General features: G+C 37.3%; 1 protein-coding gene and 1 pseudogene across 2 annotated transcripts; one reads left to right on the top strand and one right to left on the bottom strand.

Annotated features, from left to right (window-relative positions):
• The first annotated feature begins 18 nt into the window (after nt 1-18).
• On the top strand, nt 19-5796 carry LOC117990984 (uncharacterized). Of its 2 annotated transcripts, none has more exons than XM_069504981.1 (7): nt 19-370; nt 1306-1376; nt 1838-2021; nt 2778-2980; nt 4288-4413; nt 4700-4726; nt 5322-5796. In XM_069504981.1, exons 3-7 carry the CDS (start codon nt 1859-1861, stop codon nt 5571-5573), a joined length of 771 nt encoding a protein of 256 aa, XP_069361082.1. In that variant the 5' UTR covers nt 19-370; nt 1306-1376; nt 1838-1858; the 3' UTR covers nt 5574-5796. The 2 variants fall into 2 exon arrangements, with proteins under 2 accessions (XP_069361082.1, XP_034834381.1); XM_034978490.2 differs by lacking the exon at nt 19-370 and adding an exon at nt 377-878.
• LOC117990981 (cytochrome P450 4V2-like) lies at nt 5036-20859 on the bottom strand (annotated as a pseudogene).
• Nucleotides 20860-20990: the final 131 nt, after the last annotated feature.

Below are 20990 nucleotides of genomic sequence, written 5' to 3'. Positions count from 1 at the left end.
GGTGTGCTATCAGACCTACCTACCTACTAAATTTCATGATTCTCGGTCAACGAGAAGCATCCTATAGGTTTTCTTGACAGACACGACAGAGAGACAGATAAGAAAGTGATCCTATAAGGGTTCCTTTTTCCTTTTGAGGTTCGGAACCCTAAAAATACCTCTCCATTCACTGACAGCCCTCTATGCAGAGCATGCATGGAGAGTGAAGAAACACCGGAACACGTATACCAACTACTCGCATGCAAGTGCAAAGGTGTATCTACTCAACAAGAAGCCTTCATTGGCTCCCAGCGACACTCCCCGAAATCCTCGCTGACCTGGGTAGTCTGCTAGGATTTATGAGTGAGTTCGGCTGGCTTGAATGATCCAGGTGCGCGATCCTAGGTATTAATTAGCCTACAATATCAATCCATTATGAACAGTTCCTGAATCTCAATAATTTAGACGGGCAGAGGGCAGTAACCCAGCAGCATCAGGATTAAGGTGTTGGACTCAGAATTTTTTATAGGACTATCTCGCAGACTTCCTTTATTGAGTGAGTACATAACAAAATCTCCGAAAAGTAAATAGTATGAAACCTAGTGCATGTGACATCTCTATAAAGAGAAAGTAGGTATGTAGGTACTCAATGCACAAATCCAATCCCATTTCTAATAACTTTTTGTTTACAAATCGTAACGTTACGCTTACGACGTTTGAATATAACCATTAAACTATTCGTTTCAATCTGAAACAAACTTTTTTTGAATAAGTAGATAAGATCTACCTATTAATAAAATTAGTAAAATTGAAAAATACGGACGTACTTATCGTGTACTTTTATTCCTTGTTTAGAAAAAAAATGGGGGCTGGACAAATTGGAGGAATAGCTACAATGTGTAAATAATTTGATTGATTTTTGATAATTTATAATGTTAAGCGTGGATATACGTAAGTTGCAAGTGGCGGTAACTTAATACGCGGACGTGGCAAGGACACATTTTTTGCAAATAAAGATTTAGTTATTTATTTATTACTCAGCTCGTTTCCAAGGCATCCTGTTCTTCGCATGAACGGTTTTTTGCAGGATCCCGTTTTAATCTTGGACGTGTTTCAATACTAGAGTTCACACGAGTGTCCTGTTTGCGGGATTTCAAAAAATCTATCCTGCAGAGAACAGGATGTTGTCGTAGGAGCGCGGGGCCCTTAGGCAAAATGTTTTTTTAATACTTTTTGGTGCCTTTTTGCCTATCTATTAAAAAGAAAAATAAAGTCCTGCTTAATTATTTCAATCTACTTATCTACAGCGTATTTAAATTTTTCCAGTGGATATAGATTTCAATAACGCCGCAGGATTTCAAGGTGTGCCGGCTAAAGAGACTGAAGGACAATTTATTGTGAGTTTATTAAATTATTAAATTACTAAGTAAATTATAAGTAGGTTTATTTGCCTTTCAATTATCTAATGAACTAAGAGTCAGCGCGTGCCAAACCTTCGTTATTTTATAAAATCCTCCGCTTCGTCCACTGTGCCCTCTGCTAGTCAGAGTGACACGCGGAAAAACCTCCCCCTGAGGTCATTAGCCATAACCAACAATATCCCCGTAGAGAGATTATTAGCCATGTTACCGGGGTGCACCGGCCTGAATACTGCTCTTCCCTCGGATGTATCCAAAAGGGACCAGCAACACCCAGGCACACTGGGAGGTTACCTTTACGTGTTCTGACTTCAGACATTCTTTTTAACCGTTTGTCTGACTGACTGCTCCCTAAAGAAAACTGCGCTAATTTTACCTACTGTATCTTGTACTTACCTTGACCTCTATCGGAATAAAAACTTTCCTATTAATTTTGTTAGGTGTACTACTTATCTCACGCAATGCTGTTCTGCGTGGGAGCACTAATAGAAGCGCACGTAGTCCTTACCCCAGCGATATGCGTATTCGGAGAGAGGAGTAAGTTTGAATTATTCGCCGGAACGCATAGATTTCTACAAAATTCTGGCACGGGACGGATTGTACAGCATATGTGTATACACAGAGGTTGGTAAAAGTTTGTTACTGTAACTAGTTGATCCGCTCGCACGCGAAGCTTACCTGACCTATTCCAGCCGACAAAATGTGTTTTATTACAAAAAAATTGCCATCCCCCTGCTACCCCGACTGTCTGTCGCGGACTAGGTTAATCGTATTTCACACGTTCCTTGTATTAGCAGAAACGTATGACAGGTATGACAGCTATTAATCACCTCTACTAGCTCATGCCCAGATTTTGCCTGCGTGGATTTTTAAAAATCCCTTGGGAACTTTTTGATTTTCCGGGATAAAGTAGCCTATTTTACTCTCCAGTTTCCAGGTTACTATACCCATTCTAAAAATCACGTCGATGCGTTCCATTGCGACGTGATTGAACGACAAACCAATAAACCTACAAACAAGACACTTTCGTATTTATAATTGGGTAGTGATTCTGTGCTATAAGGTTCGTATCTTGTTTGTATCTACGGTTACGATTTTACCTGCTATGCAGTGGCCTTACGCGTCGATAGTATCCTAGGCTTTAAAGTTTAAACTGGGTTAATGTTTTATCGTTTAAACTATCGTGAGTGATTTCCATTAGGTATATATAATATCTCTCACCCGGCTATATTCACGTGTTTAGTCGACGTTAGCCCGACTAGTTTCGAACCCATCTGGGGTCCTTTTTCAAAGTGATGTCAGTTCGCGCACGCGTCGCGCAGTCTTAACCGCGACCTTAGACCGAGACCGAGTCTTAACCGGTTCATGTTATTTAAATAGGTTATAATCACACGCTACGATGGCAGGCCTGTGCCACTGACAACTTGGCCCTACTGGTGCTGAATCAGCAGTATTCCTTTCACAAACGAGAGCCACACACTGAATATATAATAAACAGGGTTCGGTATGGAGTGATCAGTGATTTAAACAAACGCATTGGCGATACTTCATGTCGGTTCTATGGCTGGGGAAGTAGACGAAATGTAAGTATCGAATTATAGGTAGACCAGAATCTCATAAAATAAAATTCCAAAGTTAGCAACACTGTACTCTGTAAATATCCTATGTGTACTTAAATAGTACTGAGTGGTGAATATTAATAATTCACCACAATATTCATCACAGAGTACTATGTACATAGGATACTCACAGAGTACAGTGTTGCTAACATGGAATTTCATTTCCGTATTTTTCATGAGATTGTGGTCTACCTATACTTAATTAGGTAAATTCTCAAACTCCATGTTTTAGAGAGCTGATTGAAATCCGAAAGATCGTAACTCGTTCAGCGTCCTGTTAGAATATTGTAGCTGTACCACTGTACTTCTAATACAAGCTGTGATAGCCTAGTGGTTAGGACGTCCGCCTCCTAATAAGAGGTCGCGAGTTCGATCCCAGGCCCGCACCTCTAACTTTTCGGAGTTATGTGCGTTTTAAGTAATTGATGGATATCCCTTGCTTTAACGGTAAAGGAAAACATTGTGAGGAAACCTGCATGTCTGAGAGTTTTCCATAATGTTCTCAAAGGTGTGTGAAGTCTGCCAATCCGCACTTGACCCGCGTGGTATACCTACTATGGCCAAAAACCCTTCTCACTCTGAGAGGAGACCCGTGCTCTGAAGTGAGCCGGCGATGGGTTGATCATGATGATGATGATGATGATGACTCCTAGCACAAAGACAATCAACTCCTATAATTAAAGTTTAGAGTAAGTAGTTCTCGCTTGAATGAAAGGGAATTTCTATCACGTTTCAAACCATACGAAAACAACAATAGCTAATTTTATCATACAGCCATTTGAATGTATCCGACCTGCTTCATCAATATCTAGAATGTTATTTGCACTCGTTTTCATATACGATCAAGTTTACCGTCAAGTTTGCAGCGGACTTGAAGCGGCGTCCAGTAAACTTGACGGTATGGCTATCTGTTGATTGGACACCGCGCACCGCTTCATGCATGTCCTCTGCAAACTTGATGGTAAACTTGATCGTGTATAGCCATCGTTACCCCATCTATGGTAATTTGGAACCCCATGACCTATCCCATATCACTGAAGTTTTCGCCGACGTAATACTTCTGTCTGTTTGGAAACTACCTACTTTGTACTTATTTAAATTTTTTGAAATTATCTTTATAGTCTTATTTTGCTGTACCTAAGTATATTACCCTCATTTGGGTTTGCACCAAGACACCAGAGACACCAAGAGTTTTTTTACCGGTTAAATAGTTAGTTGACCCGTTTTGGAACCTTAGTTAACTTTGTTAATATGTTTTTGGATACTTTCAGGGGTATTTAGTACCTTTACTGATAGACTTATATCGCGTCGACGCTACTATAGTGCATGCTGACCATTGTCCAAGGATGTGGGATAATGACGATAAATATCTTTGCATCAAACAGCCCAATTGTAAGGTAAAGTACCTACTTTCTAAGTAGATTATTTGAGTATAGTAGGTATCACAATAGGCCTCTCATCCTTGAAAAGTATTCTTTAGTCATATTCCAAATGAGGCTGAAATAATATGTTCAGTGAGTAAGAGCCACTTTGATTTGAAGTACTACCTACAACAAAGAAATCCTTGCTTTTCGGTTCGGTTACGGTTCTTTAAAAATAAAGAAAGGTTTTTACGCTTGCTTTGCTTGCTCTTAGGTATAAATATTTTGTTTTTAACATAATCTTTTTATTTACTATTCACAGTCAGAAAAGCACGGAGCATTGTGTCCAGTAAGTATTTTAATAATATACACATATCTTTTGTATTTCTTATTTGAATTGTTATTAGCAAACACCAGTGTTTACTGCCATATAGATAGGTACTTACGGTACTTACCTACCTATTACTTAAGGTTTTCATAATATTACATAAAAAAATTAAAAATCTTTAAATTGGTGGTGAATTTTGCGGATTAAGTTATGGTAAACCCTGCCTGTTAGCGTCATAATAAGGTTATACTTACATGATGTAATTAGAACGCTAGCAAAAATGAAGACAGGTGATAGTACTGATAAGATGTCCAAAAAAAAAACGCGAAAAATAATAATAAAATCTTTATTTTTAAAAGTTCGCAATGTGTATTGCAAATAAAACACCTGACGGACGCTAGAGCTCAACGAACGTTGCGTAGTAAGGTGCGCGGGTTTAATGCCGCGTCGTAGGCGGGGCATTGACCACGAGTTTTCTACGCTATACTAAATCACTAAAACTACAAGTAAGTAACTATAAGGCAAATGGTTATTGGTATTGGATTATGTTTAGGTAGTATAATAATTATGCGGAGTTTTTGCAGGCTTTCTAATTTCACCCTGTATGTGTTTCTAGGATGACTTAGGCACTGTACTGGTGTGTTCCGGTTTCATTCAAGGTATGATGACGTCACGGCTCATAGACCGCCCTTGCGGCGTTGGGTTCCTGGACATCAGTCTCTACAACAAGTTCCTTACGTGCGGAGTCGACGACTCTCGAGATGTTATCGACCACGATGAGTTCATGTCCTTAGAGTACCAGACAGCCCCAGCACCCTCATTGATGACCACACCTCAAGTTGACTTAACAACTAAGTCTAGGTTTTAGGCTTTTGTTTGTTTACTAATAAGTAGATTTTTGAACATGTACCTACCTACCGTTACATATTTTATGCTACACTATGCCCAACGCTTTTTTTATTTTAATAAATTTTGTGTTTGTAGGGGGTAATCTCTGGAACTACTGAACTGATTTTGAAAATACTTTCACCAGTACAAAGCTACATTGTTCCTCAGTGACATATTGATATTTGTCTAAAATAAAAATAAAATAGTGATACGTCGCGGCATTAGACGAAAATAATTGTAACAGATTAGTTAGATTAATAGAAACCCGTGCGGAGCCCGGTCGGGTCGCTAGTGCTTAACAAGAAGCAATAATGAGGTCTAGGTGGGAACACGCTTGCTAGAATATGTTAGGTTATACGTGGCAGGAAACACGGATACCGGAAAGGCATTTGCACACTTTAGCTTCGTCATAAAGTCAGACTTGGATATACTTACGAGCACTGTTTAGGAACTTGGAATTTAAGCACAAACCGATACAGTAATCTTTGGCCGAATAACAGAACTTAATAAAAGTGATATTTTTATTCACACCAGATTTACTGTTGAAGTTACTTCCACTATTGGCTAAAATTAAAATAATGAGAATGCTAGCTAACCGATGATCGATGTAAAAGATCCTTGTTTGCGGGAATACAAAATATTAGGTATACCTAGTCCGTGCATAATGACTTTTCACGCACCATTTTAACTCTATGGGTCAACGGTAATGTCAAAAATACGGGTCACCTTTAAAATAACGACTAAAATCGTACTTTTGACATGAAATTTTACACATAAAGTGTCATTTTTATGCATTATACCTAAGTACGTACCTATATTAATTTTATGTCAATAATAATTTTATTAAAAATATGTTAACAGTTTAAAATTAAATAAAGATTTAAAATTAACGTTTCGTAATTTTAATTTGATGTCCTCTGATGGGGAACAGGAGAACTTCTACTTTGAGGGGTCCAACTTCATTCGCTTCTATCTTGTACGCTCTAATAATACTTGAGATTATACTTTTTATTATAATCATACCGAAGTTTCTTCCTGAAAAATATAATAAATTAGGTACCTACCTATCTAAATTAGTACTACTTCTACTTTTTCCTCCTACCACTCTACAGGTAAAGTCGAGCCCACCAAGCAATTTAGCGTTCCAGTACGAAACAAACTGCTATAGCCCTTCGAAACTAACTCGCTTCCTTTTTAGACTGCATCATTAGGTACTTACCAGGGTGAAAGATCGCAGTCAAGCAAGGGCTACTTACATGTGAATAAAAAAATGCTTAAAATGCGCAATAGATTACCTATGCAATTCCTGGATCCAAAACTGAAGGGGATAAAAGCAGCAGGGTGTCGGTCAGCTGATCGTTCTGGAAGAAACCTGTTTGGGGGTCGAACTCGTTAGCGTTTAAGCCCCACTCGTCGACTGAGCGATGCACGGCAAACGCGCCTACTACAGCTCCTACGCCCGCTGGTATTGTCACCTTGCTGTGAGCTAAAGAAGGTAGATTTTATTGCGTAGGTACATACAATAATTTAGATAAAAATAAAATCACGTGGTTCAAATCGTGGTAGATGTTTTGAAACCGAGACGAGTTGTTGAAAAAGTTAATTTCGTGGAACTAAAACCGTTAGAGAGCCCACAATTCACAGATTCAGCTCCGTTCTGCCTTTGATAGATTGTAGTGAAAAGGATCCTTGTAAATCATGAATATAGTTGGGTACTTACGTAAATAAATTTCCTTGTCAACGTTGCGGGCAATAATGGGTACGACAGTGTAAAGCCTCATGCTCTCTTTTATAACCCTTTCCAAATAGTGCATACTCAGCAGATCTTCCTTTGTCGCACCCCGTTTTGAATTATCAAAGATAGATCGCTGTCTGGATGGAAGATGCATAGAAGTTAAAATATTGATTTAGATGAGTTGATAAGGTAGCTATGGGTAATTATCTAAGCAATGTGGATTTCTGGGCTCCGTACCCGAAGAGTACTAACGGGACCCTATTACTAAGACTCTGCTGTCCGTCCGTCTGTCTGCCAGCGTGCTGTAATCTCGTGAACCATAACCTGACCTGTAGGTCACTAGGTAGAGACCTGAAATTTTAGAATAATAGAGAATGTATATTTCTATTGCCGCTATAACAACAAATACAAAAAATTTCAAAATTGCCGCCTTGTAAATAAAAAAAAGTGTTATTTCGTGTACGATGGTACCTAGGTACGGAACCCTTTCTGTGCGAGTCCGACTCATACTTGGTTTTTATTGCGAGATGCAAGCAATGATATTGTGTTCTAGGTTGGAGCGTGTTTGTCTAGAAGATGCCTATTCAGTCTTGTCTTGAAGGTATTTCGGTTACGTGGCACGAAACACGGATGCTGGAAGATATGAGAATACATAAGTAGGTGTGAGATTTGTAAACTGCAGTGCTTTGCTAAACAGATGTCGTGTGAAAGATTATCTGGTCATACTTGCTGGAGTTAGAATGACGTGTAGCGCAAGAGTAAACTTATTTATGACTGTATTTTAACTTTTGAGTTAGTGTTATAAACCTGTTAGATGCTGTCTATCAGTGTGGGGTAGCCAGGGAACCTATACTTTTGACTTTTATAACACTTTCAAGTTATTCATTTAATATTATCTTCTAAATTTTTAATTGCTATGAATTTGAGTGCCTATTATCCAAAAAAATGTGCACGTCACTAAGGTCGAAAAATATTGTTATGTTAGCTTTAAATGTACGGTATAAAAGGTAGTGGTAGGTACCTTATTAACTGTAATAAAAATTGCATGGCTTACTCTTGGAAGGCTCTCTCCTGCGCATCCTGATGTATACCCAATAGGACTAAGGTATAGGCGACGACAAGTGCTGTGGTGTCATTCCCGGCAATCGTGATAGAATCGATGTGTTCTCGTAGTTGCTCGTCTGTAAAATCGATCTCTCGACCGAATAACATGTCTAGCACGGCTTCTATTTTTCCATCTAAATTCAAAGTAGAATTGATATAAACGTTAACTAAACTGTAAACATGAGTTCCAGGCCCTGACTTAAAAAGTGCCACGGGAGTTACATTAATCTGCCAAAATTGTAAAGAGATGTAAAATCACAACAAATTTTTTAGCTTGCATAGATTTTTCCTACGTGATCTCCTGAAAGATCTATGTACAGCAGTATACCAGCTCGGCATGGAACATGGCCCATGGGTACTTAGATGCTTAGCAATTTCGTCATGTGCTCCGTGCTTACCTAATTAGATAAGAGACCGGACGACTACTTAAAAAATAAATAAGATAAGTACCTACTTAACTTTATTCCAACTAACGTTGTAGGAGTTGTCATAATAAATTTAAAAAGGAATTAGAAACTATCATCGTAAAAAAAAAAGTAGCTAACATCTAAATATGCATGCAATCACACACTCCCACTTACACACACAAGCACACACGCATACACACACACACACACAAGCATACACACACTGTTGTAATTTTATTATAGTATATACCTACATACATTTATTCTAAATCTATTCTGTTAAAATAGTTTTAATTATAATTTTAAGTAATCTCTTTTGGCCTTCTGTTATACCTAGATTTAAATAATAATTATGTATTTACGCTGTTGATTACTTTCAAATAAACAAAATAAAAATAAAAAAAAAATAAATGTCCTTGGATTTGTATCTAATTATCTTCATGGCATTAAGTAATTAAGTATTCATTTGTTTTTCGCTACATTTACAAAATATGATTTGCGTAAACTAAGTGTGTGCTTTATGTGCGATGACGTTATATTTACGATCCCATACCAACATGATGTGATGTTTGCATTTCAATTCTTGATAAGTACACTGTCGACTCTGTCGTACCTACCTACCTGCCTAAATACATATTTCGTAATAAGTAGTTTCCTTAAAATTGTTTATGTTTACTTTTCCATTCGAATTTTTGAATAAACAAAATATACTTTACACATTGGCTACGATAAATATTACACCTGCAGAATCTGTTTTGTGTTCTATAGGTTCTGTTCAGAATTCAGATTAGGGTCAGATATACCGGCGAGATTGACGAGTTCGAATAATATGGTAAGTACTGGAGGCGAATGTCACGTATATTCCGTGGACTACCAAAGCCAAATGCACAAACCCATCGATTCTTCTGCAACTAAGTACCTACAGATTAAAACACGTCATTCTAACATAATTCATATTATGCCTTCAGCGTATCCTTAGTAATTATTTTGAACACATCGCCCGCCGCGGAAATTAAATTATTGGGAAAATTAGGAATGATCATGTTTGGGAACGTGGCAGGAAGATACCACGAGGAAGATCTCTTATCCCGTGGTCAGGCCAACTGAATGAAACTGGTAGGTTCTTTTACAAATGTCTAATTAAAAAAAACCGGCCAAGTGCGAGTCAGGCTCGCGCAACGAGGGTTCCGTACACAGTCGTATTTTTTCGGCATATTGCACGATAATTCAAAAACTATGATACATAAAAATAAATAAGAATCTGTTTTAGAATACACAAGTGAAGCTCTTTCATATGATATCCCACTTGATATAGTATCTTACTTCGAAAATTGAAAATACTAATTATTAGTTCAGACTGACAACAAAGTGATCCTATAAGGGTTCCGTTATTTCCTTTTGAGGTACGGAACCCTAAAAACCGGCCAAGTGCGAGTCAGGTTCGCGCAAAGCGGGTTTTTTTGACAAAGTCGTATTTTTTTGACATTTTACACGATTATTCCAAAAATTATGATGCATAAAAATTATTAAAATCGGTTTTTGAATGCACAGGTGAAGCCCTTTCATATGGTACCCCACTTGATAAAGCTATCTTACTTCGAAAATTGAAAATACGAATTATTAGTTCATGACCACAATTTAATTTTTTTTGTGTGATGTAACGACAAATACACGGTTTTCAGATTTTTCCCCTAAACTTAGATTAAATAAGACCTGGTACCTGCCAAATTTCATGATTCTAGGTCAACGGGAAGTAGGTTTCTTGACAGACAGACAGCCAGACAGACAACAAAGTGATCCTATAAGGGTTCCGTTTTTCCTTTTGAGGTACGGAACCCTAAAAAAACCGACTTCCAAAACCACTACAAAGTAGGGTAGTGGTTTTGGAAGTCGGTTTTTTAATATTTTTTATTTTAAGCTTTTAAAATATCAATTCGCCAGCAACACTTGCCAAACCCACACGGCTTAGGAGTTCAGTACCTTGCAACGCTATAGTTATAGGGTTGGCTCATTGGCTCTTCTAGGTAATTTTCTAACTATCCGAACGACTGCTCTACAGAAATATTTGTAGGTGATATCTTAAACTAAAAAAGCTGTAAGTACATATACCTACTTGTTCAGAAATCCAATATAGGTACAAGCGAACAATGATAATAATAATTTACGCATTTATGAAGTGCCCATTGTTCCTCATGGCCACTGATGGTATAAACAAATAAGTATAATATTAGTTTAGCACTTAATAAATGTTTAGTGGGTAATAAATATCCATAGAAAAATACAAAGTAAGAATAGTCATAAATCATAATTCACTACCTATGCAGGTTGAAAAATGAATAGGTACATTTAAATGACAATAATTGCAAATCAATAAAATAAAACTTTTTAACCCTACGTAAGTACCTATAACAAAACAATATTCTAACTGGTAAGTCAGTCGTTACTAAGTAAATAATAAGTAAGTTTAAGTTATTACGAGAAGGAAAAACTATCCTTATGGAGAGGATTGAGGACTCGGCCTGCTTGCTGCTTGTTAAATGAGTTCAGAAGTGAGATCACTAAATTATTAAGTTACGTATTTTAGGTTTGGACTGCACTTATTTACTAGGACTGCACGCGCTGTCGATCAACTGCAGTTTCGTTGCAGTCATCTCAACTGCAGTAAAATTAAATGCAAACTGTTATTTTTGTAGCCCAATATGTGAAATAGAAATATGATGAAACACTTGTTGTCAGAAAACTTCCTGCAAGTCCCAAAAATAATTGTACAAAGTTTCAACTCAATCGGATGAACGATGGAAAACATTAATTTATAGTACTTATACATACACGACATACCTACTAAGCTAATACGTTACGTACCCGACTGCCGATCCGTAGTTTTGTTTTTACTTGTCTCGTAGTGTAAACGTCTTTTCCGAACTACCTGAAAAAAATAGCCCTTTCATGGTACCCATCTTACTTGATTTGAGAAAACATGTACATATTGCTTGACTGCGATCTTACATAATGGTACAGTCTAAACAGTACGTAGTCCGTACCTATATTACGTGAACGCCCCGCACACCCGCACAGCCACCGATTGCCATCTCAATCTGTCGCAGACTTAACCCGGAAAGAGAATGGCTGCAGAATAGTTTAGTAAGTTACTCCCCATAATCCTAATCCGTTCTAAAAAGCGGTGATAGCCTAGTATCGAGGATAGATGATAGTCTCTGCAGCCTAGTCATATTTGGGGAGTTCGGTGTAGATGAAGGAAAACATCGTGAGGAAACCTGCATGCCTGGTAGTTCTCCATAATGTTCTTAAAGGTGTGTGAAGTCTGCTAATCTGTATTGAGCCAGCGTGGTAGAATATGGCCAACCCCTTCTCATCCTGAGAGGAGACCCGTGCTCGATGGTAAAGGGGGTAAAATAGGGGTTTGAAATTTGTGTTATACACGCGAATGAAGTTGCGGGAATAAGCTAGTGTCATATAATTATTCAGCCAAAGGTTGAAGAATTTATTACCTCGTCAGTAAATTTGTGGGTAAGTTCAATGTTCTCCTTTTGCTGTTTAGCGTAGGGTGTCAGGTTAAAGAGGCAGTCGGGCTGCAGCCACACCTTGAAGAGGCGCTTGTTGAGTATCGTCATGACAGTGTGCCGAGCTCGCAGGTAGGGGGTGTCGGGGGAGTGCTGGAGGTCCATCCTTTCTCCCATTGCTGTCTCTAAGAATATGCATTTTAAGTTTTAACTTCTTAGAGTCATGTACGATCATCGCATACATAGATCCTGAGAACTCACGCCGTGACAAACATTTTTTCGTCCAATATACCTACTTAACTAAATCTTTTTTGACGCTTTAACCATAATCAGATTTTAGAAGTAAGTATTCCATCCTTCCCTTTCATGTTGTAATTTATTGAGAGCAATAATAATTTGCGCTAGGGTTTAAAAGGGTGTTTTTACAGTCTAAGCTGTACTTTTTGGAATAGGACCTTACAATTTTAGTTGTAAGATAAGATGATAATCCTTTTGTACTCTGGCAATAGAATAAAACAGGGATTTACCGAAAACGATATCCAAAGTGCAAGCGGTTATGTAGCGTAGAACGTCAAATTCTGTTTTTCCTGACTGCTCGGAAAGTCTGTCAAGGAGCACATCAGCTTGATTAGATATGATTTTTAAATATTCTTCTACCACTTTGTTGTGAAACACCGGCAGCAGGACTCTTCTATGAGATCTCCATAATCCAACTAGAAGAAACATTTAGGTATTTAAACGAAGAAATCAAAACTGAATATTATGTAAAGGTTCTACCAATAACAATCCGGGTATCTCTGAAACAAGAGTGAATACCTAGCCATCTAGGCAAACTCTCAACTTAGGCCATACCATCACTTTCTATCAGGTGTGATTGTGGTCAAGCGTGAGTGATACTTATAGTAGGTATTTAAATTAAAAAAGGTAAGTAGGTTGGTATTAATATGTATACTTACGAGGAGCAATGAAAAGACCTTGGCCCAACCAAGGTCGCAGAAATCGGTATACCGAATCCTTATCTAGACAGTTCTCTAGCACTACTTGTGCATCCTCCGCATTACCAATGGCTGAAAAATTAAGGAAACCTATAGGATATAAGTACTTATTTTATACTGATTAAGGTAGTAAATAAATCACAAGAATCTTTTCTAATAGAGAAAATATATGAAAAATCATCATTGGTTTTTCCGGTTGAATAGATACGATTTTACACTTTTTACTAGTTTCTAGACAAACTAATATGCGAGCACAATGCATAGTAGGTACACGACAGGTTGAGATGGTAATCGGGGTTTGAGGCGGGGGGACGCCCCACACACCTGCGCTCGCTCACTAATGTGGGGGCTGTGAGGTTGTGCGGGGCGTTCCGTCACCGATTGCCATCTCGTACTGTCGCGTACTTATAGATTATAATTGTTTGCACAGTCGAGAGCTACTGCTAGGTAAGTTAGTCGCATTGATGTCGGAGGAGTGAGGGGCCACGTGGTTAGTCGTCTGTGTGGGAGAAGAGAACTTGCTTCGTCCAGCAGTTTTATTATTTTGCCCAAGATAGGATAGTCATTATTCATACTGACCGGGAAAAGTGATTAGTCATGCAGTTTTACTTACATTGCCCACTTGTTACATGCGCTATGTATCCAGACCGGTCATCTACACTAATATTATAAAGAGGAAAACTTTGTTTGTTTGTTTGTTTGTTTGTTTGTACTGAATAGGCTCAAAAACTACTGGACCGATTTTAAAAATTCTTTCACCATTCGAAAGCTACATTATCCACGAGTAACATAGGCTATATTTTATTTTGGAAAAAAATAGGGTTCCGTAAGATATTTGGGTTTTTCGGACACAAGGTGTAAAAAATCAACCAGAAAAGTTACTTATTTTGCGTACGCTGCCTAAACTATAAAAGATAGAACCATAAAATGTTCTAATTAATTGTAGATCTTATAAATATCTACAAAAAAGTCCGCGACACACTATACCCATCTATGTCGAGTGAGGCACAGCAACCATTTTTTTATTTAAAAATCTTGAATTTTTTTTGGACTACATTTAAACGCGTTTATTTTACTCATGCTATTAATCCTTATCAAAATAAATGATTTCATCACTAAGAACAGTTTATGGAGATAATATTTGGTCTTTGAATGATTAAAATTGGACGTTTGGTATTGAAGTTATGGCGAAATTAAAATTTTACGATTTCTGCTGCACGGCCCGTTGTCTACACTAATATTATAAAGAGGAAAACTTTGTTTGTTTGTTTGTTTGTTTGTTTGTTTGTTTGTTTGTTTGTTTGTACTGAATAGGCTCAAAAACTACTGGACCGATTTTAAAAATTCTTTCACCATTCGAAAGCTACATTATCCACGAGTAACATAGGCTATATTTTATTTTGGAAAAAAATAGGGTTCCGTAAGATATTTGGGTTTTTCGGACACAAGGTGTAAAAAATCAACCAGAAAAGTTACTTATTTTGCGTACGCTGCCTAAACTATAAAAGATAGAACCATAAAATGTTCTAATTAATTGTAGATCTTATAAATATCTACAAAAAAGTCCGCGACACACTATACCCATCTATGTCGAGTGAGGCACAGCAACCATTTTTTTATTTAAAAATCTTGAATTTTTTTTGGACTACATTTAAACGCGTTTATTTTACTCATGCTATTAATCCTTATCAAAATAAATGATTTCATCACTAAGAACAGTTTATGGAGATAATATTTGGTCTTTGAATGATTAAAATTGGACGTTTGGTATTGAAGTTATGGCGAAATTAAAATATTACGATTTCTGCTGCACGGCCCGTTGTATTATATAAAGAGGTAATGTCGTTAAGTTTGCTTGTAGGGGGTAATCTTTAGAACTACGGAACCGATTTTAAAAATTCTTTCACCAGTAGAAAGCTACATTATTCCTGAGTGACATAGGCTATACGGGATCTTTAAAAACCTAAATCTACGCGGGCGAAGCCGCGGGGATCAGCTATATTATATAAAGAGGTAATGTCGTTAAGTTTGTTTGTAGGGGGTAATCTTTAGAACTACTGAACCGATTTTAAAAATTCTTTCACCAGTAGAAAGCTACATTATTCCTGAGTGACATAGGCTATACTGAGATATGTTGTGGCCGTATGGTAATAATTAAATGCGGCAACGGTGAAAGATGTTTATTGAGAGCCGGCTTATGATCTACTCCCCCTTATGGACTAACAATACTAATAAAGAAATCTTACATACTATTGTTTAAATCTTATTGCTTAACTACCTAACCTACATAATTTTGCATCACCTCTCTTTCAATCCGATGTGCAGGCAACCTAATTCGATATATTGAGGAGTTGCATTTTTATGTTACAGCTAATATGAACATGCTACGTTTAAACTGTCAATTCGTACATATTACAACTCCCCTGAAAATGTATGCAGTTACCCCTCCCCTTAGAAGAAAAAAAAATGTTAGACGCTACATCGAATCAGAAGAAAAGATGATGACAATCACAAAAATAAAATCTAATGCTAAATAAAATTAAATTATGTAAGGAAACATTTTTTTTAGTTACTTCCTGTGCTTAAAGTGCAATTTATCTTATCTCTTACTTCGTATGGGCATACTTTCAACCTTACTTATAACTAGAAAAATCGTAATCTATTAAGTGCAGTCAAGGATTTAACTTTTACAAAAGTTTCGAAAAATCTCATCATAGGTAATAAAATAATCTCAAAATAGCATCATAGGTATTAGATATGTATAAGCTGAGGTATCGATTTCACAAATCAACTTCAAAAGATTCTTTGACCTATCAAATCGTCGTCATCATAAGTATGCAGCTGTCGTATAGCATCGTCGTAAGACGGTAAATATAAGGTTTCTATTCTATAACCCATAATAATACCTATTATGAAGTAAACATCTCAGGTATTCATATTTCCTGGACAGTCAACTCAAAATAAACCTCTCCTAGTCTTCATCTTCCTTTCAAGTTACTTCTTCACATAATACAAATAAATAAATAAATAAATCAACAAACGCGGCGCGTACTCTCCTAATCAATATTTAACATAACATGCTTGCGAGCATTTTTCATAACACTTATAATCTTCATCAAACTTATTTCTTTCAATAAGTATTTCAATAACATTCAACTTTTCATAAAAATTCTAGGTCTTTCACTAACACCAGCGCGGTAGATAATGATCAAGAGTCTAGACAAATATATAGTTGAATGAGGAGGTACTAAATATGCGCTAAATATCGCGTTCGAACAAATAAATAACAATCAACTTCCTACGTCAGTATGTCTCAATCCCAAAATAAATATTGTATATTTTATACCTATAGCACTTCTACAGCCGAAGGGTGATCAAGCCTTTGGTTTGCAGAGTCCTAATTTGTCAAAGCCGGGTATAGTCTTATATCGTCAAAACTAGCGCGAAACTAGACGAAAAACGTCTGTAGGGGAAAAAAATTCTCCTTATTTCATATTCATTTCCTTGTATTTGCAAATTGCATCTCGAGCAAAACCATTGTCTCATATAACAATACAAGATGTTCGGGTACGCGTGTGTCGTTGACCACGCGATGACACCGTTATAATTCTCCGAATTATTATATTTCGATTTTAACACCGAATATTTACGAAAGAAGTAAGTACCTACTTATTCATTTATTAATTATCTATTATTATTTTAAACTATCCTACACACTATATAAAATCTTACAAATGAAGCACGAAGGGAACTTATGAGTAGATAGTGGAGCAAGTATTATTTATTATTTAAAAAAATTACCAATATTCTCCTATCCTATACGTACAAAATTAAATTATCTACCCAAAAAAAAATTACAATACCTACACATTCTACCTATTTGCCCATTACGAGAGATAAATTGCACTTACTTTAACTGTTAGCGACACATTTTATTAATCAATTTCGTGACCGCCGTGTAATCGCCGTCGTCGTCAGGGGTGATTTCGCTCATCAGGTCCGGAGGTCTGGAGTCTGCGCCTCTTCTTTCTTCTTGGTGGGCCGGGAAAACCCTGGACTCCTCGAACTGGGCCGGGAATACCCTGGACACCTCCTAGTTGTGGCCGGGATAACCCTGGAGGCACGATGATGCTGGGCCGATCAATGAAGCTTGAGATGTCTTCTGTTCATAAGCGATTCATTTTTGGGCTTATTTCTTGATGTTAGTGTTTCTTGATGTTAGTTTTTCTTGATTTTTAATACAGGACGTGGAATTAGTTTCTTTTTTTTGTTCTAGCTGAGTCTTGAATATTCTTTTGAAAATTGTGTAGTCTTCTTCTTGATCGGTGCCCAGCCGGTGCACGCACTTAGATTAGGCATGCACCGACTGGCAAGGGTCGCCATGAGATATGTTGTGGCCGTATGGTAATAATTAAATGCGGCAACGGTGAAAGATGTTTATTGAGAGCCGGCTTATGATCTACTCCCCCTTATGGACTAACAATACTAATAAAGAAATCTTACATACTATTGTTTAAATCTTATTGCTTAACTACCTAACCTACATAATTTTGCATCACCTCTCTTTCAATCCGATGTGCAGGCAACCTAATTCGATATATTGAGGAGTTGCATTTTTATGTTACAGCTAATATGAACATGCTACGTTTAAACTGTCAATTCGTACATATTACAATACGGGATCTTTAAAATTATTATATAAAGAGGTAATGTCGTTAAGTTTGTTTGTAGGGGGTAATCTTTAGAACTACTGAACCGATTTTAAAAATTCTTTCACCAGTAGAAAGCTACATTATTCCTGAGTGACATAGGCTATACGGGATCTTTAAAAACCTAAATCTACGCGGGCGAAGCCGCGGGGATCAGCTAGTTATTCATAAAGACCGTAACATATTAATTGTAGATGATACGCAGCTCCAAAAAGATGCGTGGCCGGGATAAGAGATAGAAATTAGAATACCACACCCCTTACGTAGGAGGCTACTAAGCTATCACAGCTTCTTTTCATTTCAGAATTAAATTACAGTTTTACAGTCAAATTAATATTACATACATACCTACCAATGTATAATTTAGGTCCCAACCAAAGCTTGACTACTCCTTGGTGCTTGAAAGCCAGTTCAGCGATGTCTTCTAGATTTTTAAGAATTTCTGTAAATGTGTGGAAAATGTAATTATTTTCTGAGCAATTCTATGGCAATGAAGAGTTATGTGTTTAGTGTTAGTAAATAGCAATAATTTAATTCAATGGTAGACTAGGTAGGTACCTACTATAAGTCCCGCAAATTGCTATTGCGCTGGAAGCATGTTTCATTAAAATCGAAATGACGTCATTTTGACGTCAGCCGAAATAAAAAAAATACCATCGCATCGGCTCGAAACTTCAGTCTAGTGCTGACGTCACTAAAATGGCGGCCACGCGTATAAGCAATTTGCTGGACTTATAACACTGAACGTCCTTGTACGTATATATATAATAATATACATAGGTATATCTATTATAGCTGTAGGTATGTCTGGTGATCTACCTAACTAAGTACCTATGTACTTCTATTGTGGTATTGGATTGTGTTTAGGTAGTAGGTATAACAATAACGCTAAGTTTTTGCTAGCGTTCTGGTTATGACCTGTAGTTATATAGAATATACAACTACCTTCATAAGGTAGTTCAAGATTCCATGAAGAATTTCGTACAAATATTAACATCAACTTAAAAATAGACTTAGTATCTAAGTAGGTACCTAGTAGGTACATGTTTACTGAACACACATCAGTCGACCTCTACATGAGTCAATTATGGACTAGAAGCGTTACACTGACAAAATATTTATTTTCCCATATAGGCTCTATACATGCATCTATCTATTAAGTAGGTATCTATACTTAAGCAAACATGTAATACTCATTATTAGAGGTACGTACTGTATACATATAGGTACCTAATCAAATATGTTCACTGAAAATACAGGGTTAAAGTTATTGCAGTGCAATCACTGATCTCTATATACCTACTAATACGCTGGACCTGCTATTGCCAGTCTGTTTTTTGCAGACGGGATATTTATTCTATCAACATTTGACACAGAAGTGTCAATTTTAATTCCCGGTACGCTCGGTGAGGCGCTTCGAATTGGCACAGAAATAACTGTCATTTTGTATTCCCATACAAAATGACAGTTATTTCTGTGCCAATTCGATCCCCACCCCACCCCACCTACCCCACCTTTCCAGCGTACTTGTACGAGTCCATTTTAGTGCATGTATACGTACTTTCAGTGTTGCCTACGAACAACGTAGCGTGTCCGATGATTGGCAAGGCGGGAGGGACGGGCAGTTTCGCCGTGAGCCTGTCCAGCTTTCGCCAACTTGCAGCCCAGTATGCCCAATAGCAGCACAAAATCAGTGAAACAGCAACCACTATAATCATCTTCTCCGCTTGTATTAATCTGTTGGTAAATCCATATAGAATTATAGATACTTAAGTAATTACTTCAGATGTCGTATGACGCTGGCCTTCTAGTTTGCATAATGCTACCACTACATTTCACATGCTTGGTAGCAAACCTCAAGATTGAAATTCCGGTGTTGGCGAATTTCAATCGCTTCGCGCACTGACATAGGTATCCAGGCGGGCTGTGGAAACTCGGGGATCAATTTCAATTTGATTTGTATTACGACTTCTGAGGATCGGTATTATGGACTAACCTTTTATAAATTATCGAAGGTCTGGCACGCGCTGGCCCTCTCTCTCTCTAAATACTAACCGCTTTAATTTAATGTTTTCTGATACCCAAATTGCTATGGGTATGCTTTACAGCTCTTACAAGTTCATTTTAAAAATGGCTGTGCCCCACAGACAGACGGATTGAACGAAAATGTTCTTCTTATGTCCGCGTTTGTCGTAAGGCGTAGCTCATCGTAGCACAGTAGTCCGGGAGGCAGCGCAGTGTAGCAAACTCGAAATGTTTTTTTACGATTCAATTTTTAGGGTTCCGTAGTAAACAAGGAACCCTTATAGTTTCGCCATGTCCGTCCGTCTGTCTGTCCGTCCGTCCGTCCTCGGTTAATCTCAGAGACTATTAGTGCTAGAAATCTGTGATTTGGCATGGGTATAAATATTGATCACGCCGACAAAGTGGTGAAATAAAATTTTGATAAATATTTTTATAAGGAAGGTAATATCCATAGATACTTCAAAAATTAGTAAATAAGTAGGGCATAGACTCACCAGGATCGACTACCTGTGTAACGATTTTTAGCCTGATAGACCTCGGACGAGAAAGGCTTTAGACACTTTTAAGTATAATAATATTAAGTATGCTGATGATTGAAATTCTTTCTTCAAGAATTTCGCATAGGTACTAAGTATAGGCCTACTACAAGATCGAGCACAATATATTTTAAAAAAACACAAACTCAACCACATGTTATACTAAAAAACCGACAGTCAATACGATGAGGTGAACAATACCACATTCAATGTCGACAGTCAGAATTTATACAATACTTACTTGTTTTCTAAGTATAACTAACTCGTAGCTGAAGGTATGTTTTGTTTTGCACGCTTTTTAAATATTTACTTACCACTCGCAATTAGGTAAGTAAGTACACTACAAGTGTTTTTCCTGCAAACTC

Source organism: Maniola hyperantus, chromosome 19 (assembly GCF_902806685.2).
Source record: "Maniola hyperantus chromosome 19, iAphHyp1.2, whole genome shotgun sequence".
NCBI lineage: Eukaryota > Metazoa > Arthropoda > Insecta > Lepidoptera > Nymphalidae > Maniola > Maniola hyperantus.
This window is presented reverse-complemented; position numbering and strand designations above follow the sequence as displayed.